The following is a 25,932-nucleotide window of genomic DNA, read 5'->3' on the forward strand; positions in this document are numbered from 1 at the left end:
GATTTGATGATTTTGTCCTGAAGTGCTTCTACCTGTAGTTTAGGTCATCTTTATCTGATCATTCTTCCAGAGGCTTTCAAAGGTGGGTCTGAAAATCAAACTTCAGTCAAACAGGGTCACTGGTATTTGATTGGCAATAGTTGAAGCAGTAAACTGGCAAACAGAAGGGAACAAATCTCTTGTAATTAATGCCTCCACTAATCTGTCTGGTAGGTGTGTATATTTTCTATTCTGTATGGACTCCGAATGTATCCTAGTCTACTGGTCATATATTACTCTGGCAGCAGAAGCACCATGGACTGCAAAACTGCAGGCAGATTTCAAATGTCTTTGTCGCATGAAATGATCTGTACTCAGCCAAGGAGTACAAAGAAGATTGCATTGTTTGCAGGATGATGCTAGTTGTTTTTTAATTTTTAAAACTTTTATGCCAAATGCTTTCTATACCTTGGTTAAGGACAGCATCAGAAACCTAGCTTAACTCTGGTTTTAAATGTCAGTGACAACTTAACTCTATTCTGTTGTATTTTTTTCTGTAAAATTTAGTTAAAATATGTAACCATAGCTACATTGAAGTATGTATATGTAAAGAGAGGACAGGTCTTTTTTAAATTCATGGACCTTTCATTGCTTATGAACTTCAAAGAGAAACTTGTGGAAGTTAGATTGATGATGGCACTTTATGGACTTTAGGTAATTGAATACAACATAGCTGCTGTTTGAATACAACTCTGAAATCCAAATTATGTAAATCTACTGTTTCAGAACCAGCCAGTAGAAATATTCATCATTTTTGCAGTTGAAGATACTTCCTTTGGATAAATCCTCTGACACACTGCTTTCCTATTGATGCATTTTTTTCATTATGGATATGAAGAAGAAACTATAGGCATGTTAGACAGCCTTTAGCTTTTTGACGTTTCTGACTCCACTTGAATAAGCTTTGACTTACAGTTAATTAAGCACAACTGTCAATGAGTTTCATGGGCTTATGCAGAAATAAACCTTATATTTATAAAAGTGTTGAGGTAGGAGAAAGGAGAAAGTATTCTGGGAAAGCGTCTCAAGCATATTTTTCATTTCAAGTTGTGCAGCTCAGTTGGGATGGTGTTCAACAGTTCACTCTCCATAGTTGTAAATGACCCATCTTTCTGCAATCATCACACTTTTCCTATAGAAGAAACAGAAAATAGATTATAGCCTTCTATTCATCTGCTAGACTATAACACAATGTTTACTGTGCTGCAGCTGTGATCAAAATGACTGTCTCTCCAGCATCTACAAAATTTGAGCTCAGGGCTAGTTATAAGGGTTTGGTCGTCCAAAAAATCCATGCAGCCCCATCTGGCTTCTGAACTCAGCTTTCCTCTTGAATACCGCAAGATGGGTTTGAAATTGTGTCTGTGGAGGCAGGATGATGAGATGAAAAGGAGGAAAGCTTCTACTCTGTCTGAAATTTTGCATGTCTTTAACAGGGAGAAAGGGAGATCCCTTAATGGAAGACTGGTACTCAGGCAGCCCATATGGATTACCTGGCATCTTGCAAGTAGATGCAAATGATTTGATTTCATGGGAGAAGAGGGGGAAAATTGCTTGTTTACTTTTCTCCTTCCCGCCCCCCCCCCTTCCTAACTGGGTTTGAAAAGCTCAGACAACTTCTGTGAGCAAAAGCTTAGGTATTGTGTCAGCTTTGCTTGAGACCACAGAAACTCCTAAGAGGACTGTTATGCTCCCGGCTGATGTGCTGGCCACCGGTGAGTGGGAGAAGGAGGTAATTATGGAGAAATTCTGGCAGAGGAAGGAGAAGCAGAGAGTGACTCACCCCCCTTTAGAGGTGTGGGACACTTGTGTTCCAGTGCCTGCTCCAGTAGGTGTTGAATTATTTATTCAACCCGGGAAGAAGAAACTGAGATTTTTTTTTTTTTCTATTTTTTATTTCAGTGCGGGAATTTTTATTTGAAATCTATTTTGTATGATTGCAGGAAAAAAAAAAATACTCCCACAGGCATAGCTGGAGGCTGTGTCCTAGGCACACTGTTGTGTAAATAGGGCAGATAGCTAGTTAAAAATGAATATTTGGACATCTGTGCCTTCCCATTCCTTCGGGGTCTTGCTGCGGAATGATTCTCAAGTGTATACAGAAAGAACTTCAGCATGTAGATTTCTAGAAAGCTCTTGCTTGGAGAGAAAGATCTGGGTTCCAATTAAGAAAATGCTAGTTTGCATTGCATGTAGAGAGTTGTGTTCATTTATGTGCTAGCTGATTATTTAATTGTTGACTGTTTTCTAATATTTGCCTTGCACTGTAAAACAGAAGGCATTTTTTTAAATGTTAGGTGAAATGATGTTTGTGCACCAGCTGATAGTTACAGATGCTGTCAGAAGAGGAAAAAATAAACATGCAGCTCACTATTTGGAAACAAACCTCTGGATTTCAGCTTGCATCTATTGTCTGTGCTAGCTGATCTAATAGGCAACCATGAATTGCAAAAGCATCTGACTTTCATGGGCACCCATCCTGGCCTTTTTGGCACCGAAGAATTTTTCAGCTTTAGAAGGGATTTATTCTACCTGCCAGTGTGATTTATATACCATATGTCTCCTCTTCAGCATCTGAGTATCCATGGCCATAGGGAAGTGCTCTGCCTCATCTGTAGTGTGTGGAAATAGGTTTCTTTTAATTATATTAACTCCTACAGAGCCACTTTATTACCTCCCTGTATTATTTTTTCTTGGCGGTTGTGTCAGCAAGAGATAGCTATACTGTGTGTGATGTGGAAAGGAGAACGGTATGAATTCGTGGTTTTGTTTGCTCTTGGCAGGCACTACTACACTTCCCACCCTTGTGCGCACACCTACCTTGATGATGCAGCCTTCCCTGGATATCAAACCCTTTATGTCCTTCCCTGTGGACAGCAGCTCTGCTGTTGGATTCTTCCCAAATTTTAACACAGTAAGTAAAGGTGTTTCCACATTTAGTTACACTGTATGCTTTCCAAGCCAGTTCTAATATCCAGTATTGAAACTGCCTTAAAACAGTGCATCACTGACACAATTTTAGAGAACCCTTTTTATCTGTGCTGTGGTGGTTGCTGTTCCTTTGTGCGAAAGACTGAGTGGTACCCATTCACTGTGAATGGAGCCGATCCTTTTTTTAACTTGGTCTGTTGGGGTGGTGTTTGCACACTGAACACCCCACCCCCCACCCCACCGGTAGAGATTTGATGGGCGATAGAATAATTTTGAGCATTTGCCTGGGCATGTGCATTTCCATGTGCTGTAAAAAAGGAAAAAGCAAAAGCTAATGGAAAAACAGGTATGACAGGTAAGGTCTAGATCCCCCACTGACTTGAATCAAGCTAAGTCTATTACAGCCAGTGAAGCATCTGGTGGATCTTAATCCTGTATAATAACAATAATGTCTAAAATTGCGCAGCCAGCCAATGTGAAAAATGTGAACCTGCTGCTTTTAGTTTATGGTAAAGCATCTTGGCTTTTTGCCAAAAAAAAAAAAAAACCAAAACCTGTTGCCAAAATAATGCTCAATGCTTCTGTAGTTCTCCATGTTTATCAGAGCAGCAATAACAAAAATACTCTCTTCTGTAGTTCTCACTTCTTTAACAGCTCATAAAATGGTTCTGAATGTTATGAAAATGCTTTTTTGCTATCACACTTTATCATTTGTTTCATTAATTATTATCTTAAATGGATTGAGTACACCAAAACCAATATTTTGCATGTTGCCACTCAGGTTTCCATGTGTGGAGGTAATTCAGCATGGAACAAGTTGGCAAATAGTAAGCTAATAGCAACAGGAAGGAAACTGCTCTGGGTCATTTCTGCCAAGTCAGCGAGTACGATCTGGTCGTATGTGACCGTTGCCTGAACTATACAGCGTCACACTTGTCACTGTAATTGCGGGAGGGGATGGAAAGGGAAGCAGTGTCACCACCGCCAGACAGTGATCGGCTGAACCACTGCCAAGTGTTTCCTTTCACAAACTCACCTTCTGTCTGAAGTTAAAACAGTAAGAGGATTTTTTTTTTTTCTTCATGACATGCAAATACATCTTGCTGATAGGCCTTGCGCTACAGCATACGGTGCTGTGGGATGGTTATGAGGTAATGTATCAGCCAGCTTCTTTTGAATGTCAGCAGCCAAACACATGTTATAAACAGTAGCAAATGTTACTAATTCATTGCAAAATGTATATGTGAAAATTGTGCGTTTATGAGGGAGATGTGTATAGACTGGGGGGGTACGTGCATGTGCATGTGTACAAAGAGATAAAAGATTTTTAAAAGTTCAGGTATGTTTAAAGCACAGGACCAAAATTCAATGCAGTTTTAAGAAAGCAGTGTGTGTCATTCTCATCTTCTAGGCATAATGCAATTCATATTCATTTTCCATCCTCTTTCTAATACATTCAAGAATTGTATTTGTTATTGATTTGTCTGCTTTCCAGTTGCACTGGTTTTATAGGTGAGCTTTTTCACAGAACTGTACATAACGACTCAGAGAACCTTTTCTTTAGGGATGCTGTAGTTGTAGAGTCAACCAATGTTATTTGCTTACTGGTGGTATTACTGAATTTCTGAGCTGCAGTAGCCTCTAGAGACAGATTAATTTGGATATTTAGACTGTTTTTGCCTATGTACACTAGCTTACATTTATCTGGGTTACTTTCCGTTTGTCTAATTCCCGGAGTGTTTATCCTTCACACCTGTCATTCCTCTCCAAACTTTTATGGGTTTTATTAAAAAAGAGAAGCCTGGGGTAATCGGCAAATATTGTTGACTCAGTGTCTATTTCCTCCCTTGGAATTCTTGATAATTATATAAAATCATGCTGCTATGCATCACAGACACCACATGTTTAAACTCTCTTTTTTGAGGAACAGTGGTTCAGTACTAGTCTATTTCTAATTCACAGACTTTGCCATTTATCTTGCAGGTATTGATTTTTCCCTAACAGTCTTTTACAATGGACTTTAAAGCGCACTGGAAAACTAAATCATTCATGGTTATCTAGTGACAGGCACAGCGAACGCCAGTGGTCATGCACTTCCTTTCTTTCTAACTTAGCACAACCTTTGCTAATGTACATTTCTGTGCTTGTGTATAGATAATCTTTTTTTTCTTTCTCACTGTAAAGTGGTGGGGGGAGTATGTAAAAGTTTGTAAAAAGCCTTTTTCCAGAAGATCAAGTTTGAGTGAGTAGAAGCTAAATCCAGTTCACCTATAATGTATGTGTCATCCAAAGCGCCATAATTTTTCTTGTGCAGGAACAGAATATTAGAAGAGATTTTTGTCCCTTCCCTCCTAAAAAAAGCCTTATGGATCAATCAGGAAGTCTGTGCACTTCACTCACAAGAGGACTTGACAAGGACTGGAGACAGTGAAACCTCCAGTGTGCAGCACTCAGTCTCTTTGCCTTCAGTAGGACTGAGAGGACCCTGCAGCATGTGCCAGGGCTGCTGTTCATGCTTGCATGTGTTCACTGAAGGTGGCAAAAAGAAATGTGGTCTCAAGAGAAAATTTCTTTGGATCCACCTGTTCATTTTCAATGGCAGTCAGATATAGAAACACTTTTCTAAACCTTGCCAGGAGGTAGTTTCTAACTTAATTTCAGTGATCTGAAAAAAGAAAAGTTTCTGCTTAGGAGCTTGATACAGTAACTATCAGGGCAGAAAAAACAAGGTAAAATATATTAACTACAAACATGTTTAAAGGAACACCCCCTACAGTGTTTCCAAAAGAACTTCTCTTATTTATGGAAATATATTTAAAATCTGGGATTAAACCCTTTCTTATATAGTTAACTTTGGCAGTTTTAAATTCTGAAAACATCTGTGATGCTCCAGATGAAACATCAGTGTTCCCATTTCGTTTGTGAAAGTTTTCTGATCACTTGCTTCTCTCCACGTGGGGTACTTTCAAATGAAGCACTGAGAAGACCCTGATTTTTTTAAAAGAAATGCCTACCCCAAGTATATCTTATTTTTTTGATGGAATTGTGTGATTTAGTTTAAAATGCCTCCCTTTTGTTTCTCCTAAAAACATCAATAGTTCTAAAAATGCTGTGGATGTACGTATAGTACTTATTAATTTACACCCCAATTAAATTTGTCTTTGTTCCTTAGGACTTGCTTATTGTATAGGAAAAATTAATTGGGGAATGGTTGCACTAGCTCCTTGGATACACGCCTTTGTTCCTCAGCAAGGGTGCCTTTTTGTTTCAACAGATCAGCCAGAAAGGGATCTTCTAAGGGCAGAATGAAGGATTCCAAGCAGAGAGGTATTGCAGAATAGGTCCTCTCTTCCTTCCTCGCCTTCTCACAGCACCAGCAAATAGTTTCGTCAGAATAGGACAGGCATGATCAGGTTGTCATAGCCTGAACCTCAGTTGCTGCACAGAAGGACAAACCCTCTCTCAGAATTGCTACAGCAGCGGATCCAAAGGTGTCATCATGGCATCAAGTTCTAAAAGCTCTTGCTCAGTTACTCATACCCCCCTGTCTGAAACGCATAGCTTGAATCAAATTCTCTGCTGGTATTATTGTATGTTCTTGTTTATAGCAGAATGGGAGAAAGCATTATGGGAACTTCCCAAATTGGTAGCTCCAGTTTGGAATGGATGTGTACAAAAAGGTATTGTTTAAGCAGAGCTCCATTTAAGCATGCTAAAATGACTTTAATTATTCCTTAACATGTAACATCTTGCATATTGATTACATTTAAAGATCTATAAGACTTCAAAGTCAAGTACATAAAGTCAGTGGAAGTCAAAGTTAAAATTACTGTGGTCCACATTGTGTGTTTATTATAATGTAATCTTGAATTTTACACTCACTGGCTTCCACCACACAGCTTCACCTTCTGTGCCATTCTTTCTCTACACCTCCCTGATTCTTCATCTCATGTCATCCATCTTGCGGACTGAATGAGGAAAGGATGCTTTGTGATCACATCATGGAAGGTTAGATGCATGAGCTGAAGTGGCTGAAAGCCAGGATTTGTCTTGCAAAGCAAACTTAATAATCGCTGTCTGCATCTCCCTATAAAGGCTGTATGCTCCCCAGAAAAAAAAAATCTCGAAACTCCAGTGCGTTCTGCCTTGTCCTGAAATGAGAGCAGCACTACATGATTCAAATTTGGTCGAAGTGGTACAGCCAGGGACCCGTCAGTCTGCACAAAGGCAGAATCAGCAACTTCTCAGATTCTGTCATCATAGAAAATAATCAGCAATTCATATGCTTCCTTCTGAGTTTGTTGTGGCCTCAGGGGTAATCAAAGATTATAGCATCTCTTGTAGCTTTCACATTAGTGAAATATTTTCCAACTAACTAGCCCATGATTGGTTTCTAAATGCTGGTTCGTACCTTCATATTTTAGAGGACACACGGGTTAATGTGGCCTAGTTACTGCTTCAGTGTCTATTTCTCTTCAAGTAGGTTTATGCTGATTCTTTATATTAGAGTTCTCTCAGTCCCCTTGCAAAGTGGACCAGAAGTATTTTACATCTGCTAGTGAAGGTGAGCCAGCTGGAATGGGCTACAGGAAAGGAAAGAGGAGCTGACTAGTAACTTAGTCAGAGATCTCTGTCTCTTCTCCAGCATTAGCCTTGGAGTATCCCTGGCCTACCCCCAAGACAACTACTGGGAGGAACTAATTTGCTCTTTCCTCTTCTGCATTTTCAATTATGTCCCTCATTTTTATTTGCTACCTACCTAGTTCTCATTTGAAGGGCCTAGTAATCAGCCAAGGCAGAAGCGGAGGTCTGCAGATAAGAGCGGAGGGCACTTGTATTGCCGGCTTCCCTCGCCCCCCTGCGCCAAGTGCCTCTTCTGCGTCTGGCATGGCGCCGCGGCTCGGGAGCTTGCCGTTTCCTTAGCAGGGTCTGAATTCAGCCACTTAACGCCCTGCTGCAGTGCCAAAGTATGCTCTGGAGCTCCGGATTGTATACAGGAGAAGCAAATTACAGATGCAGCCAACTGGATGTTGCCAACCAGTTATCTACGGTCCTCTTAACTGAAGTAGCCTGTCCACGTGCTCTGATTTCCCCTTTTCCCTTTTGTGAAGTGCTGGAGGGGAGTGACCTGCTCTGCTCCTCTCCCTCTGAAACACTCTGCTCCAGAGAGCAGGTGAAGGTTTGTAAGAGCTTTATTTTACACTCCTTAACTAACAGCACAGAAATTTAAGCAATTAACTTAAAAGGAGAGGTGTTTTGCAGGGTAGCTGGGTGTTTTGTTTGGGGTTTTTTGGTTGTTTTTTAATCAAGATTTTTTTCTTACAGACATTTTATACCCTTTTTTAGAGTTATGCAGGCACAAAAGGCACTTCAGGTTTGCCTTCTATTTCTGTGCTGAGCACTTAAAAACATTCCTCTTTCACTTTTAGTTATTATGGATGTAATTGCTCTTGTTTTCCAAGTCGTAGGCAGAATCACCCAAACGACAACATGAGGAATCATTTTGTTACCTTTTATAAAGGGAATAGAAGAGAATAACAGGTGTTGTCCCAGATATTTACAGGTGAGGAAAGCAGAGGCTCAGGAATCACATAATAAAGCCCAAATTCTGGAAGCACAGACCTCTGCTGTGTGGCTAGTCTTTGCTTTCTCCTCTGACCCTCTTCTCCTCTCACAGTACCTGGCGGCAGAGTCCCTTTACCCTCCACGTCTTCCTCTTTTTGGTTTCCTGTAGTCCCTTTTCTTTGTGTCCTTACGCTTTTTGTACCAAGCCAGGAATTCTTCCTTGTCTTTCTATGGCTTTGATGCAAACCAACAGAGACCTTTTTCAACTGTGGTAGCAGTTTTAGGAAAAATTCTTCTCAGCCTTTGGAGGCCCTGAAAAATACTTATTTAAGGTGGTATATTTTTCCCACAAAATACTTGAGCCACTTCTGCTGAAACTTTCCAAAAAGACTGAGCTTGAAGCAAACACCTGGTAAGATATACAGCGATAGATATGGAAAAATAAAAAATTACTGCCAAAAGCAGGGAGTTGTCAATCAATCTTTGACAGCTTTTACAGTTTGTGGTATTTTAACATAAAGAGGCAGGTTCCCTAGTTCCTGTCAGGAATCTCTTCAAAGAGCAACTCCTTGTTAAATAGGTGAGCCTAAATAAGTACTTTTCTGTCTTGTTTCTAGTCTTTAATACATATTATTCTCACGAAAAAAATCTTACTTAAAATAATACAGACTGGCTTTAAGGGAGAAGCTCTTCAAACATTAATTATTTTTTAAAGTTTTCTGTCACTTTGTATTTTCTCTAACAGGAATGGGATGGATAGGCTTCCTCCTCTCAGTTCCCAGATCAGCAACCAGAGAGGAGAAAGTGCACTGACATGCACTGCTGAGAAACAGAAATCACCGGGTGTGGTAGCCTTTCCCTGACGCTTTACAAGAGCTCAGCGTCCATGGTGTGGTTTTTGAGAAATGGTTCCTAAATTGCCGCACTACTTCCATTGTTGTGCATACAAGTAATTAGGTCATCAGCCTAATTCCATAAAGAAATACAGTTTCTGCGTACAAATCCTACCATTTGCCGAGTCCTCCAGATAATCTGTTCCGTGGCTACGTGTTTCATCTCTGACTTCACAGAAAGCTTGGAGCTAGTCTCTCTGACACTTCAACAGTATTTATTTCTTTTACTGGTCAGCATAGGGAAAAGCTAAGAAGCCTTTATCTTCATTGAATTGCTTTCTTCTCAAGTTATTAGTATGTTCATGACACAAGGAAGCTGGTTAAAGGGAGAGGGTTGTTAGCCATAAATATTTTAGGCATTAGAACACCGAAGGGTGTTTTGCAAACAGACTGTGAGGAAAACATCTTCCCTCAAAGCAAGCAGTTGCAAAATTGTAGTTTAAGACAAACAGGGCACATGCGTTGCACCGCTGTGCTTATAAAGGTTTTGCTAGTTTCTAATTGTAAGTCTTGTCCTAAGCAAAATGCTAGAGCACCTTTAGAGAAATCTAAATTCGCCATGTGTCTGATGAATACAGAAGCGGCTGCTTTTGCAGCATGCTGGCTGTACGTGGCTGGCTTTCCTGCTCTCCCTTAGACCTTCATCACATTGTTCCATGAGAAACTAAGAATTACTGCAATAATTGTTAATTAATAAATGATAGGAATGTAGCTAAGAATTCATTCTTGTTGTACTCTTTCTTTCTGAATGTGGATATAGCTAGTGGTCTTTTAATCTAGATACAGTCAGTTTTACGACAATTTAAAAGTACTGTATGGCAATTTAAAGTCATAGTGTGAAACCTGTCTTTCTTTAGCATACCTGAAAACCAATGATACACAGGTTTGAAGCACTGACCAGCTCATTTCAACTACCAGAGCAAGGCTGATTTGAAGATCTGTACCTTTCAAACTGGTCTTCTCTGTATTCAATCTGGTCTCACAGTAGAGATACCACGAACTTCAGCTGCTTCCCCAGGTTAACACTAAGGAAAGAGGATTGCATTTCTTGCTCGTGTATTTGTTAGAAGAGGCAGGTTTCTACCTTGCTTTGTGTCTCATTTACTTAGATTTAAAGAAAAAAACACCCCACCAAACCAAAAAATAACCAACAGATGTTGATACTACATTAAGTTTCAGGACAGGTTTAATTAGAAATTGAATCTTCCTTTAAAGATTCGTATCTACATACAGCGCTTTTTAATCAAAAGCATTTTAAAGTCTGTTTGTGTAGTGTGTGGTACTGATTAAAACAAACAATCAGAAACATCATTATTGATTTTTTTAAATGAAGAAAGCCTATTATTCCTTACTTACTGTGAAGAATAGATGACAGCTGTCAGCTAGCATACTTAAGCAATTCCCAGTTCTGATTTGCTTCTCATTTATATTCAGCCGTTTTATACATTTATATTCAAATGTATATAGGCACATATAATTTATCCTCTTTTTAGATTTTTTTTTTTTCTAGTATGTGAAAGGTAATGTTATTAATTCATTTCAGAACACTAGGCTTTGTCTTTATTCTCTCCTGTTCACAGAATTAATCAAGGCCATGAATTTGTCCCTAACCTCTCTTTGCACAGTTCAGAACTGTAGAGGAAATTCAGATCTACCTAATGGAATACCATTCATCTTTGTGTTGTTGGAGCAGGCTGGGAGCAAGAAAACTGTCAGCAAAACTTAGAGCAGACCCTTAAGAAGAAAAGGGTCATATCTAAGGACCATCTCAAAGATGAAAGCAAAAATCAGGAATCTTGTTTACCCCACATGTTATCTAAGCTGCTTTTCTGACTACAAACTCCTAGGCTTGAGTCTTTTGGCAGGATTCTACTGAAAGGTAATTTTTCATATTATTTTACCTATTCATATTATTTTACTGTCAGATGGTAATAGGCAGTGTAACAAGAATAGCTTTACTCTCAGAGTATGTTATTGGTTTGATTTTCATCAAGTCTCAAACTGTAGTATGTTTTTATTTTTTGCTGGATCTGGAGGCAAGATGTTTTTGGTAGTGTTTTTTTTGTTATCTGAATGCAGCCGAGTGTTTTGAATAACAGCAGCCTTAATAATAGATAGCAGTTATATAGCATCTTCTATCAGACAATTTTGAAGAGTTGTAAACATGTTATTTAGACCTTTCAGCCTTCTTGTGAGGTTGCAAATATTTTTATCCCCATTTTACAAATGAATAATATAAAGCTCAGGTGAAGTGACTCATGTACAGTTAAACTTGTGAGCCAGCAGAGCCCCAAAGGGAAGGGAAATTGTCATATTCCTTGAGTATTAGTTTAACCATTGGATTTGTACTTGACTTTGTTCTTTTTCTCAGGTTTGGTCTGCCATGGTCCTAAAAGTTCATCTTACAGATAAAAATTCTTGTACTATCAGGTTCGGTTTAGTATAAGAAAAAGCATTAAACCTCAGATACTTGCTTTTTTTCTTCATTCTCCATGTGCTTGGGGGGAATTCCCTTTTATCCCCAAACATTTTTGGCAGCTTTCTGTTTCTTTATTTCACCTACAAAAATCTCCTATCTTGTCTGCAGCAGAAAATTTGACATTTTTCTACCAGAAGGGTTAAATCTATTGTTGGTGTTCACATTACAAACACAATCCTTTTATGTATTTATATCCTCACTTGAGAACAAGCCTTATAAGAAACTGAGAAGAGATTCAGAATTTTTTTTTGCTGTGGTGTCTCACCCATTCTTTCTTTCTTTGGGTTAAGTCTTTCTACAGGAATCAAATATTAAATTTTAATAATCTTTTACATGACAGTTTCTAAAACAGCAGTGGTATTTTAATTTTTAGAACGCTTTTTCTAAGGCTCTCCTAATTACGATTTTCTAAACCATAAATAATTTTTAACATGCAATAAATATATCCATGGATGAAGGGAAGGAAGGGCAGAGGAAATGTTCCCAACACTGAAAAAAATAATAGTAAAAAAAGAATTAAAAGGTTGTTTTCTCAACTCTCTTTTGATCTCTGTGCTTAATCATATCATGTTATACAGGGGGAGAGAGGGGTAGGGAGAGATGAGAGTTATATAACTGATTTTTTTTTTTTTTTTAAATATCTGAGTTTTTTGATTTAAGCCAAAGAAGTGCAAAAACGGAAGACAGAAAAGCAAAAGAATAGAAAATCCCTGATTTTATTTCAGTCGGACCGTGTAGAATGTATTTCCTTTTGCTTATGTTGATCTAAATCACTGTCTTGTACTGGTTTAGGAGAAACAAAATTCCACTGAGAAGGCTAGGATTTATTCTTGGCCTCCTGAGCTTGGTCCAACAAAGTCTTGCAAATTCAACTAACTGAAAACCCTACTGAAAGCAGTTTCTACTTCAGTGGAAGATTCCCAGATTTCAGCTAGCTCCTTCTCCCAGGCTGGGTCAGGACACATCCTAAGACAGAGAAGGATGCGTGATGGTGAAATTATTTGTGCTAGCACACAAGATGGATAAATGGGCATGTCAGTAAAGATTTAGGGCTGTGCTTCCCAATTCAATGCTGATGCGAGACGATTAATGCATTTCTTGTTAAAACAAAGAACATGTAATTAAGTAGGTAAAGGGAAAGTACATTTGAGCATATTGTTCTAACTTTTAGTATCTATGTTTCAATGGCATATTGAAAATCTGAAAGAGTCAGAGAAAATCTACCAAATGAATCAAGGATTTTATAGTGAGAGGCTTAAGGAGCTTATTTGGTTTATCAAAGAGAAGGTTAAGAGCTGATCTGATTGAAGTGTACAAGTGCCTACACATTCAGAAGGTATCCGAGATTAGTGTGACCTTTAATAGCAAAGCACAACTAGATCATGGGGTTTATAATAGACATGGTAAGATGTGGATTTTTAACTGTGGGAATAATTGATTATTAGCATTGATTCCCCAGTGATGTTATGAATTTATCCTAGTTGGAAACTTAAATCAAGGTGTTGGAGTTCTTTTTCCCCCAAACTTTAGGCTCTGGTTGACCACAAATTAGCAAACTTCATAATAGGAAGGACTGAAAGTCTCCAGTGTGTGAAATTGTCATGCATTTTTCAGGAAATCAGACATAATAGTTCACTTTGGCCTAAACAAACCTTCACATTGCTGTAGATATTGCTTTCACTATTCTGTGTGATTGTGGACACAGACACAGAGAGAGAATTATCCCCTTTTTCATTTTTCCATGCAAGCTGGACTTTAAAAGGGAAACATGCAATAGGATGGCACACCAAGCGGCTCTGCATTATGCCACAGGACTGTACATAAACAAGTAGGGAGGGAAGCCTGTCTGCTGGTGGTTGGAGGCAGAAAATCCCTCTCCCAAGTCCAGGATTCCAGCCCTGCAACTCTGTTAACAGAAATAGTGTGGAATTTACAAAAATAAAATTAGCTAAACCTTAATCTCTAAAAAGAAAATGAAGAAGCTGAATTTATTAATATTTCACCTCTTTTAAGACATAAAAGGTTGTTCCCAGCTCTGGGTGCCCTTTTTATTGTCATGTACTAAAAATAAAGTAGAAGCGTACACTCCAAAGATTTCTCTTTCCTTTTTTATTTTTTAAGTATTTGCTCTCATTTCAACAGCTCTTCATGGATAACTGTAGTATCTGACATGTTAGCAAGTGAATTACAGCAAGACTTTTGTTTTGTTTTAAAATGCCTTCAAGCTGATTTCATGAGTAGTAGTAGTGCGTGGAGGGTCACAGCTATCACGGCCACTGTTTTCCTTAGGGAAGCTGGAGCTTGCTGCCAAATTGATCAAGAGGGGGAGAGACAAACACAGTGAGAAGCTGCAATCAGAGAGGTTTTCCTTCAGAGTACAATGCTGTTATTGTATTTTGGTAACCATGTGGGAGGGGAGGGAGATATTAGTCCCTATGGTCTGACTTCTTTTTTAGTGGATGCTTATGTCTTTCTGCACTTGGGGAAAGACATCTACTCAGAATTTAAAAAAAAAAAAACAAAACAAACAACAAAAACACCCAAAACAAAAAACAACAAAATCACGGACTCTTTGCAACCTGTCTGTGGTTGGGTTTAATTTCAATGAGATCCAGATTTCATGCTCTGTGTATGTGCTATGTCTAAGTACATTAAGAGAGCCTGTTAAACAACAAAATGTGATTAAAGCAACCCTCAGACCACAGAATTATGGTAAAAACTCTATAATGTTGTAAATTAATTATTCGTTCCATTCTAATTAAACATTTACACAAGTCTCTGAATCAGCTGCTGGGAATCTGACAGAAGCCCTCCCCAGCTTGGTTATTGGACATTTACATCTGCCAGGTTTTTGAAACCCCAAAATATTGTGAAGAGCATAGAGACAGAGGTGTGGGGAGGTGGTGTTTAGAGAACTGCAAGTTCAGAAATACAGAAATACATCTCTGTTGGGGCATGCTCTGTGCTAGTCAAGGAGGGCTGATACGTTGGGAGCATTGACGGCATTCTCACAAGAAAAGGAAGTTGTGCGCATCATAGAATCATTTAAGTTGGAAAAGACCCTTAAAATCATTGAGTCCAACCATAAACCTAACACTCCCAAGTCCACTACTAAACCATGTCCCTAAGCGCCACGTCTACATGTCTTTTGAATACCTCCAGGGATAATGACTCAACCACTTCCCTGGGCAGCCTGTTCCAATGCTTGATAACCCTACCAGTGAAGAAATTTTTCCTAATCTCCAATCTAAACCTCCCTTGGCACAACCTGAGGCCATTTCCTCTTGTCCTGTCACTTGCTACTTGGGAGAAGAGACTGACACCCACCTTGCTACAACTTCCTTTCAGGTAGAGCTCCATTGGTAGAGCTGACTCAAGTGTTCCTGGTGATGCAAAATAAGCAAGGAAATGTATGACAATATAGCATTCATTTGAACAGTAAATTGCACTTAGCATTAGCCAAATGAGAAATATGTTCCCTGTTGGGACAAAAGCAGCATGAACATGGAGAGAACAGATTCTTGCTAGTTTGCGTTGGCCAAGTGTGCCAAGTATTGCATCGCAATGTTCATGTTTCTGATTTTATGCTGGACGTTTTAAATATGTGCTCTGTTGAGTATGTGTATTCACTTCTGTCACTACTTTAGTCATCATAATATGTACAGTTATGGTAGGAGGCTGTGTATATATGGCAGAATTTACAATAAGCTTCAGCGTATGGTCATTCTCCACAGTGGCAGTGTGCTCAGCTTTCCTGACAACTGGAGCTGAAACACAGGACAAGTTCACGTAGGCCTTGTGATCTAGAAGGATGCTGAAAAGATCTGATCTACAGGATCTTTATTGCTGTTTGCCTACTTACATCATCATCATCATCATAATGGCACACAAATAAGGAGTGTTGTCCAATGGTTTAAAAAAATCCCAGAACTTAATTTAGATGCTGCCCCTGCATTGGTAATTTATATATGCCACTGTTTTCTCCCTTTGATTGCCGGGGGAAACATTGGATTATATTATCAGTTTGTTCCACATACCGTTTAAAATTTTGCTTTATCAGAGTAAAACAACACAGTATGCTCTAGGGCCACTCTCAGTGTTTTTTCAGAAGCTTCTCAATGCCCAGTGGTTAAGTGATACTCAGTTAAATCTCGTATACCCACTTACCAATATTCTGTTTACAAGTGCTTCTCTAACAGACAACTCTAGATTTGACCCAAGAGTTACATCATGATAAGAGGTAACTGAACTCAGGGCATAAATTCCCAGTCGCAATTTTAAACCTTACTCAGATTTAAGGTTATGCTGCTGTTACGAGAAGACAGAGCTTTTGTGTGTAGATTTTTGTTGGAGTGGTAGCAATAGCATGTATGACACTTGCTTAGTGTACTTCAATAGCTAAGCAGATCAAGAAGAGAATGAAAACTTAGAAATTAGGTCATTAGGTAGAAAGGGCGAATGTAAATCAGTGCACTATCACTAGCTCAGATGTGTAACCAGCAATTTAGCCCTGGATACTAGGCAAGCACCAAAAGCTTCGATGCGGATAAGCATCTGGGTTTATCCAAACTTTTAAACTGGAGATTGTACCTGAGCAAAACCTAATACAAATATTCTGGATTTCCAACATCACAATTACAATGTAGTGTCACCTCATTTAAACAAAAAGCTTAGAAATGATACCTACCCTTTCTGTTTGCAGCAACTTACCCCTTGACAGGATCAGTGCAATTTATTTCTGAGGTTCACAAATTGATGTTTGTACTGTCTGCTCTGTGTAAAGAGATCTTTTAAAATAACCAGAACTTCAGTTTCACTGAAGGAGTTCTCCTGATGCACTTGCTCAGGTTTTTTTCCTCCTTCCTGTGCCTACTTTGATGTCTCTTAGTAGTCTGGTTCAGTTACCAGAAGGCACCAGAAGAATCTGTGGTACGATGACATAGAGCAGGGCGGGGAGAGTTTCTGGTACGAGGGAGTTATAAGAGAATTCAAGGATGAAATTTTTGAATTACCGACAATAATGTGTAACAGCTCATGTAAAACTGCTCTTGTACCTGAGGACTGAAAGGTGGCAAATGTGATGCAAGTTTTTAAAACCCATTCTATGGAGAATGTAAGCTTTTGGGTGGCATATTTTTGCCAGGCAAATTAATAGAAACCTCAATAAGAATAGTATAAGAGGACACCTCATATTGTAAACCGCCTGTAAAGTGTCAACGTAATTCCTTTTTAAAGATAAATCATTCTTTACAAACCTGTTTATAGGGGTCAACAAACATGTGAATAAGGATGTTTTAATTGGCGTATTTTGAATTACCAAAAGGGTTTTTACAAAACCCCTTGGCAAAGATTTTTAAGAAAACTAAATAGGCATAAGAGGATCCTTACACGCCAAAAAGATACTTGTGAGGTGAGCTGAGGAAGCTTGTTAATGGTGAAGTTCTCCAAGGTAGTGAGGACAAAGAAAGACCAAAACATTGTGAAAGACCTTAATGAGACTGAGAAGTCAGAGAATAAATGACTGGTGAAGTTCCATCTAGATAAATGTAAAGCGATGCAAACGCAACAAAAACTTCACAAAACTTCACATAGAAAGTAATGTGCTATGAATTGGCCATGAACACTTTGGAGTGAGATCTCGGGTTTGTAACAGTGATTCCATGAAAACATCAGCTCAGAGTTCAGTACTGATTCACCCTGAGTATTGTATATGGTTTCTGTCCATGTCTTCAAAATATTTGATTGAATTTGTCAAATTGTGGTAGAATTGAGACTGGCAACAAGGATGCTCAAAGGAATGGAATAGTTTCCATGCGCAGAATGACTGAGCAACACAGGGATAACCTGGGATGTGGTACAGATGTTATAAAATTGAGTTGCATGGAGCTACATTTAAACAAAAAAGATTGTTTCTTGACACAGCAGGTTGTAGGCATTGGAACTCACTGCAAAGAGTGGAGGTAACATTTTACATCAGTTCAAGGGGTGACTGTGCAAGAGAACATCACTGGGATTTACCAAATACGCAGAAAACACCTGGGTTTGAAAAATTTCCGGTGAGAAAAATATGTGGACCTTGTGAAAATAGGGGAAATACCATATATGTTTGTGCTGCTCCTGTTCTTCTCTTGCTAACTACACATGATTGTTTTGGGGGATAAAGCAATAGGGTAGGTGGAGCTTCAGTAGACTTCAGCAGTTCTGTGCTTTTGGGTTGTCTGTTGCTACATTTGCATTTTTTAAGTGCTTTGAAAGTCATTGTCACTAGTCTCAGTAGTTGTAGAGTATTTCTCATGTTTGCATATTCTGAAATCGGGAAATAGAAGAATTAGTAGTAGATTACTGCTGAAACCTATCCAGATTCTGTTAATCCTTGCTCACTTTGATAGCTCAAGTGGTTTTAAGGAGACTTGTTGCAAGAAGATAGTATCTTCAACTTTATCGGAAAGATATTTTTAAATTTAACTTTTTATTAAACCAATTGAGATAGGAGAACAAGACTAAAAGGTTTTTAAACTTAGTTATGGCTACCAGAGCACTGTGAATCGCTTTATTAATTCTTCCTGTAGCATAAACAGTGTAATGCAGATTTTTATTTGCATTTGTGGTAGCTGTTAGCTTCTGTTATTATTTTGTTTTATAGAACTGGTTTTTAAATGCCTGTGTTCCCCGCTGAGCAAAGTATGCTGCGTCATTTCCTAGTATATACCTCAACAAATTACTCTCTCCCTCTTTCCTACTCCCTCCCTCCCTGCAGTGAAGAGGATAATTTTGTGTGGTGATCTGAGATCGGTTTACCCTGCAGCATTAGTCTTCTAACAGAGAGATACTATTTTATTTTTCCACCATGCTGTAATCCACCCCAGTTTCTCATATATTTAAAACCTATTAATTGTTAATGTTGCACTTCTTGAATTCTAATCATGACCAGACTACATGCGGGGCTCTGGTTTGGGAAGGATCATTAGCCGTTCCCCTGGGGATCCCGAGTGGTACTTTCTGGAGGCAGCGTGAGCTGTATTATTTGTGAGAGTTTGTCCTTGTGTGGCTACATCTGTTTGAAACTGGGACTTTGTGCATAGTCTGCATTGTATGGTTTTGAACTGAATTGCCTAATGCTAACGCTGTGGATTGTTATCTGGAATGCACAGAGGAATCATTGATCACTGCTTCTTTTTGCCTTTTTATTTTTTAAACAGGACTGCAGACGCTAGTGGGTATTTTTGCTATTTCTTTTCACTGATCTCTGACGCTTCAAATGGTTGAGGTATTTTTCAGCACTACTCTCTTGTTCTAGATTACCTGATCTAACAATTAGTAGTTAGTTGAAAAGCAAAACATATCTCCTGTTTAAGAAAAACAAGCTATTCCCTAATGGTACAACAATCTTCGTATGTATTATAAATGTAATATATATTGACTGGCATATCTATTAGAAAATGGATGCTCAAAAAACTTTTAATCTGCATGTATAATTGTTATATATTATACAGGGTAATGCAATAAATGGTACAAGTCAGAGAATTTTTTTTATTTTAAGCTTTTAAACTTTAGACTGTCACTGTATTCTAGATACAGAGGAAACAGGAAATAGATTTTTTTTTTTTTTTTTACTTTATGACATTCATTGTAACAACACTAGTGTCATTTAATAATTCTGTAGTTCATTCTAGACAAGGTGTTTTTACTTTTGTAATTGTCATAATATGGTACCCCTATGGTAATGAAATACAGTATTTAATGGCAAAAGCTGACAAAAATTATATCATCGTTCCAGAAAATTTGTTAGCAATGACATTTGCAAAACCATGCATTTGGTTTAAAAGGAATGTAGCAAGAAACCTATGTAGCCATAGTCCAAAAAAAAAAATGTTAAGTGTTTAATAGATTATCGGAGAATGTATTCTCAGGCAGATATGATGCAATATGTTTTTCTTGAATTTGTGTATTTGTGCATGTGCATATATGTGGAGAAAATCCTCATTAGTGCAGGCTTCTCTGGAAGCTTAAATGTATACTAATGGAAAATTGCAATCTTTATCATCAGGTTTAGAAAGTCTGGAAGCAGCTAATTTACTGTTATAATTCTTTAACTAATGAATCAGTAACTTCAAGGTTTTTATCTTCCTTTTGTAAGTCAGCTTAGTATCAAATATGTGATGTGTGCCATCCGAGATTAAACAGCCAGATTAAACCAACAGGTTCAGTTTCTTCAAATAGTACTGTAAAGGAAAAAAAAAACCAACACTGGGACTGCAAAGCAAGCTTCAGAAAAGTATAACTTTATAAAAAAATTGAACTGTTTTCTCCTGTGCTAGTTTAAAAACAGAGTTGGGAAATGGGCACTTATCTTTTCTTGTAGACCGCCATTTTTTGCCTTCTCTTCAGAATCCATTTCTCATCTTAAATAAGGATGGAGGACCACACGTACACGGATGCTCATAGGATAATGCGGATTGAAAGGGACCTCAGCGGTCATCTGGTCCAACCTCCTGCTCAGAGCAGGGTCAGCTGTGAGATCAGAGCAGATAGTCTGTTTTACATGAATTAGAAAAATATGTTTGAATCTTTTTGAGTCAGGAAATTAATTTTAATGTGTATCCATGCCACATCAGGAAAAAATGACATATTGTGTTTAACTGAGGCCTCGATGCAGTAGCAGCTATGAACTCTTTTTCTGTAACATCCAGTGTCATTCCCCAGCTCCTGCAGTGTTAACAACAGAGCTCTCTGCAATCTTGAGGATATTCTAAACTGGTGACCAACAGAAGTCCTAGTATTTATCAAAGATGAAATCAGTTCCTAGTTCCTGAAAAGGTTCAGTCAAATTTAGGATTAATATATTCAGTGCTTCATTTATCTCACATTTTTCACAGTGTTAAAATGTTTTCTGAAGCGTGGTAAGTTCGGTTCCGTTTGCTGGTACAAAGACTCCCTGACTGCTCCTCCAAACTTCAGCCTTCCCATGGGTTCTGTCACTCATCAGTTCTGCGTGGAAATGTTTGGGGATTGCAACCTTTTTTCCCCTGCAGGTGATGTTTCTAATGGAGCCTGCAAAGGACCTCCTCTCACAAAGAGATCTCCAGGAGAGACTGTTTTCCAAATAAGTGCTAATATCTATCATTGAACAGAAAAACAAGTAGAGATAAATGACAGTGATTTGTTAGGGGGCAAAAGTGGTTTCTTGTAGTGTGGCTGTTGGATCAGCAGGTGATAGGGGGAGGCTTTCAGGGGGCTCTTTGCAATTCAGATGCGATAGTGGGGCCATGCAGCGTGGAGGATGTGCAGGGCTGGGGGAGGAACTATTGAGTAGCCTGGGGAAGGCAGCAACAATGGAGCTACCTTTTCTTCATAAGCTCTAGCATGCTACCAATTCCCTAACCTGTGTTAAATCTAATTATTATGAGGGCTGAAATTCTATTTCCTCCTGTTTATCTCAAAAAAGCAAAGAAAAGAAAAGAAAAGAAAAAGCTTCCAGCAGAAACTGTTCTTTTTGATTTTTCTTCTGTACTATATATTGCCCTGAAAAGTTGTAAATTGATTATTGTTTGTTCTCCAGATGGATCCTGTGCAAAAAGCAGTCATAAACCATACATTTGGAGTGTCTATTCCCCCAAAGAAGAAACAAGTCATTTCCTGTAATGTCTGCCAGCTTCGCTTTAACTCTGATGTGAGTATTGGCTATTTTCATTCCTTTTTATTTTTTTTTTTGGTACAATTAATATAATTAATCTAAACTTCTATTTCCCAAACAAATCATTCCCTTTCTGCCTACATTCTGCTCAGCCTGCTGGGCTGATATTTTGTCCGCTCAGAGGTGGAAGTCCACAGAGGTACATCACTCTTCAGTTTTCTTGAATGGGTCTGGCACAATACCCAATGCCACGTCCATTAACGATAGCCCATTTGACAGTCAAGTAACCTTCAAGATATACTGCAAAAAGAAATCTTTTTTTTTTTTTTTTTTTAAAGGGGGGGCAGACAGAAAATCTTCCCTGTGAGTTCTCCGTGTCATACCTGCTCTTCTTCCAGAAGAAATACCTTTTTCCTGTTGTTCGTACATCCTTGCTGATAATATGTCTTCCAATTTCTTAATAAAGTCACTCTTCCAGTAACTTTCATTTGTAATAAAAATGAACATTTACTTCTATCTGTCTTTTTGAATATGATAAAGTTCACGGAAACTGTTTTCTGAGGTGCAATTAATAAAAATGCATTACAAAAGAGTACATTGACTGATAGGTTTAAAATATATATCCAATTAATGTTTTACCTGAGTAGCTTGAAAATTAAAGAAGTTCAAGAAAACTATGTCTAAGAAAATTATGACCTTCAACACTTTAAAAATGTGTATTTCTTCTTGGAGGTTACTTACTAATGTCATTAAGCTAATAAAAAAAAAAAACACCAAAATTCTCAGATTGTTTGTTGATCTCAAGTGTAAGAACAAATTGTTGTTATGTGTTAATATTATATATTTTGCTGTTATAATTTCAGTCTAAGAAATAGTTGCAGACACCTCCTCAAAGCCTTCGAGTACTTGGTGCTCCTAGAGATTCGCAGTAAAGCACCCATACCTATTACTCTGATTTTCTCTGCCTCTACCATTCCACTTTGAAAAGTGTCTTGTAAAGCGGTTTCCCCAGTTTGGCTTTCTTGTCTAAGCTGGTAAGGATTTTGAAGCAGTGCTGTCTTACCTTCAAATTGATTTCTAAATCTGTCATCTTTTGACAAGCTTATTAAACTTTCTTTGAAGTGGCAATATCTACCTAGTTAACCGATTTCAAAAGTTGTTATTTAAAATTTAGTTCACTTATCTTTCTTCTTTCAGGTTAAGATTTAAGGTCAAAAAAATCTTTGCTCTGATACTTGGTCCAGATACCTACTTCTGTTGATTAAAACAAGGAGCCAGTAAAGTTTATAAAAAAGTTTCCCTAGGCTCCATGGATCTGAATCTTGCTTCTGAGTTGGATCTTACTCTGTCACCAGGGAGGCAGCTCAGCCTGCTCCTGCTCTTCCCTCTCCTCCTGAGGTCAGGGTCCCTCTGATGATGGGTCCTGTCCCTAGAGGAGTCGCTCACTTTGTCTGCACTGACATTCACGTGGACAAACAGCACTTCAGGCAGACAGATCGAATCACAATTTAGTGGCTCACACCAAAAAAAGCTGAAATATTATATCACTCTGTACATCTGCCAACCAAGCAATTTTTCCTGTCTAGACTTACTGACAAAGTAGAACAAAAAGTGCGTATCGTATTCTGCTTTCAATGGTGGCATCACAAAAGCATGACAGATTATAACCTTGTTTCCTCTTCTGGGGCGGGTGTATTCATACAGTATCATGCTCCTTTCTTTCTTAACGGTTGGACTTGATGATCTTAAAGGTTTCTTCCAACCTAAAAGATTCTGCGATTCTAAATGTGATCAATATGCTCAGTTCTAGTTACTAGAAAATATCATAATCCTTTTGTAATGGATGGTTGTAAGAAAGGATGAATTATCGTGACTGTGCTGCTGTTAGTGATAAAATGCAGTTTATTATTTTCTACAGCGGTTTGCTTTACAGGACATGCAAAAACAACCTGGAAATTTGATTTTAGAATGTGCTGAGATTCTAGTAGTGTTATTAATACTAGAAAGTACTTAAATATAAACTCAAGTTTCACAAATATTTCATAACCACAGCATAGAGGAATATTTGAAGAACAAGTTTTCATAGTATAGCCCTCCTATTTTAAAAGCTGTCTAGCCTTTCATTGGATTATTCAGCTTCTCCTGGAAAGCTTACATAAGATTTTAAATCTTTCCTCCAGGTTCAGTCTTTTGACCTTGAGAGTTATTTATCTAAGCGTTTGTTGCCTTTTACTTTCTGAGAGAGCAAGACCTTATTTTATTCAGATATTATTCTCACCACCACCCTTCCATAATCTGCGTTGTCATAATTTCACTGAGGTAATGCTAATGGCCTTTTAACTAAGCTCTGCAGAAGCTTTTGTAATCCCTTGATGGAATTTTCTTACGGACACGCATGAAGGCAGATATTTTCTTGTGGCAGTTATTCCTTGAAAAGATGATGCATAGTTCTTTCTTAGCTCGTTAAAAGCTCCTTCATAGAAATAAAAATCTGGACTCTTTGCTTGTATTTTTCTTTTTGGTCCCTTTATAATGTGAAATCATGCTTAGGGGGTGGAATGGTCTTTACAATCTATCCTGTGTTTGCAGACTGGGGAAAAGGGAGTCAGATATTTGTGAACCTTGTAATTGTTGAATCTTTCAGTGAATCAGTTCCACCACGTAACATCCTAAGAATGTATTGAGAGCCTTTCGGGTGGCATCAAACTGTGATAACCTGCATTAAAACCTTGAGCATAGCACATTGCAGAATGAGCTTTGTAGTACAGCCACTTCACACTTGCAGCTTCTTTTAGCTCTACAAGGCTGACATGTTCCTTATTGTTGGTGGGCATTTTGTTCCTTTGAACTTCCTTTGGCCTAAATTATGCAAGCAAATGAAATAGAAATGACAGAAGTAAGCTATTAAGTAGTTTTCTTACTTTTGTTCTCCTAAGTGAATTTCAGTTGCATGGTGTTTGAGGATTCTGACCTGATTCTAGTAGTGCTTTATCTGTTGCATGAGTAACATACAGACCGGTGGATATTCAGCTGTAAGAAGAAGAAACTTGGTTTCCTTGCCTGCAATCTTTTCCTCACACTGTGAACACTCACTGATCTGGAACAATGGACCAAAAAAATTCGGACTAGTCAATTTATAGTTGCCAAACCTCCCACTAAATTAATACAGTAAATTGCAAAGGTTTCAGTTTTCTTCTGCAAGTGTGTCTGCAGGCTTAGTTTGGTGAGAGTGTTCTGGCATCAGATTCAGAGGCAGAGATCTGCAGCATTTTATCTTTTAATTTCTACATGATGATGAAACAGTATGTTCTAGTGCAGCAATGACTAGTGTGTCAGTAAAGTTCTAGCTATGGTCTTGTGTTATAATCCAGCTCAGAAAAAATGAGATATATCTCAGTTATATTTACTACCACCAGAGACCATGCAACAGAAGAGGAAGAATCCTCTTCATGGAACAGATTGTGATAGTGAGTCAGATTTTACGCTTGCTCAAAGGCCACCTGAGTAAGGGACGTAACTGTATTCCACCAAGAGGAAGCAAGACATGCTGAGAAAGATCTAGCTTAGCCTTTGAAAAAAATTTTTTTTTTTTTTTCATTTTAAGAATTCTGGGATTCCTTCCAAACCCATGCTATATCTATGTGGACTATAGATAAGTTTTGCTAAATAAGTTTTCATATTAATTACATAGGTCTGGTTTGTTGATATTAATTATTTATATTGCAGACGTTGTAGCAGAAACAAAACACAGCTTGAGTGAGCTTGCTGAATCCTTGTGATACCCATAAGAGGGTCCAGTAGCAACAAGGCAAGGGGGAAAATGTCTGTTTTCTATCCCACATAGATTCCTTCTCTGCCTACTCTTGGCTCGTTCTTTCTCATTCCTTCTGGCCACCAGATGAATCTGCAGCATCTCCTGCAGCTGCTGTGTGGCACTAAGTTCCTCCAGCAGCTGTGAAGCTTTGGCCAGACTGTCCTGAGATATCTATTATAATCTGTTGTAGCATCTGACACTGTGGCTTGCAGCCATAAGAGAAAAGTGAGTTGCAGTTGCAAGGATACCTGTTTGACTTCTGCAGAATTGCTTTTTTCTCCATATATATGAATATCACCTTATGTTCAAGTAACCTCTCTCTTCACTTCTTCCTCATTGTTGGTATTGATAGTCCACAGAGTTTTCAGAGCTTGGGCACTCTGCAATAATGTCAGTGCTAATCCAGTCCCTTTCCTCAGCAGCCAGACCTCTCTGTGCTCCAAACTCACAAATATATTATGCTAGCAGTCCACATGGTTTTTTATTTGTTTTTCTGTTTCATGATTTTTTTTTGGAAAATAGTTTGTCATCTGTTGATCACATCTGAAAGAAGTATCTGCTTCCCTCTACACGCTTT

At 38.3% G+C, this 25,932-nt stretch overlaps 1 protein-coding gene across 11 annotated transcripts in view; it reads left to right on the plus strand.

Annotated features, from left to right (window-relative positions):
- ZNF385B (zinc finger protein 385B) overlaps positions 1-25,932 on the plus strand; it is a 178,399-nt gene that overhangs the window by 119,044 nt on the left and 33,423 nt on the right. For 10 of the 11 annotated variants that reach the window (XM_087731824.1, XM_087731823.1, XM_087731821.1 and 7 more), the window contains 2 exons: positions 2,823-2,953; positions 21,467-21,577. In XM_087731824.1, coding sequence (XP_087587950.1) covers positions 2,823-2,953; positions 21,467-21,577 — 242 coding nt within the window. The remainder of the gene's footprint in view (positions 1-2,822; positions 2,954-21,466; positions 21,578-25,932) is intronic. The other variant, XM_087731832.1, reaches the window with a different exon arrangement.

Source organism: Nipponia nippon, unplaced genomic scaffold (assembly GCF_047370975.1).
Source record: "Nipponia nippon isolate SJK-2023a ecotype South Korea unplaced genomic scaffold, ASM4737097v1 scaffold_5, whole genome shotgun sequence".
Classification (NCBI taxonomy): domain Eukaryota; kingdom Metazoa; phylum Chordata; class Aves; order Pelecaniformes; family Threskiornithidae; genus Nipponia; species Nipponia nippon.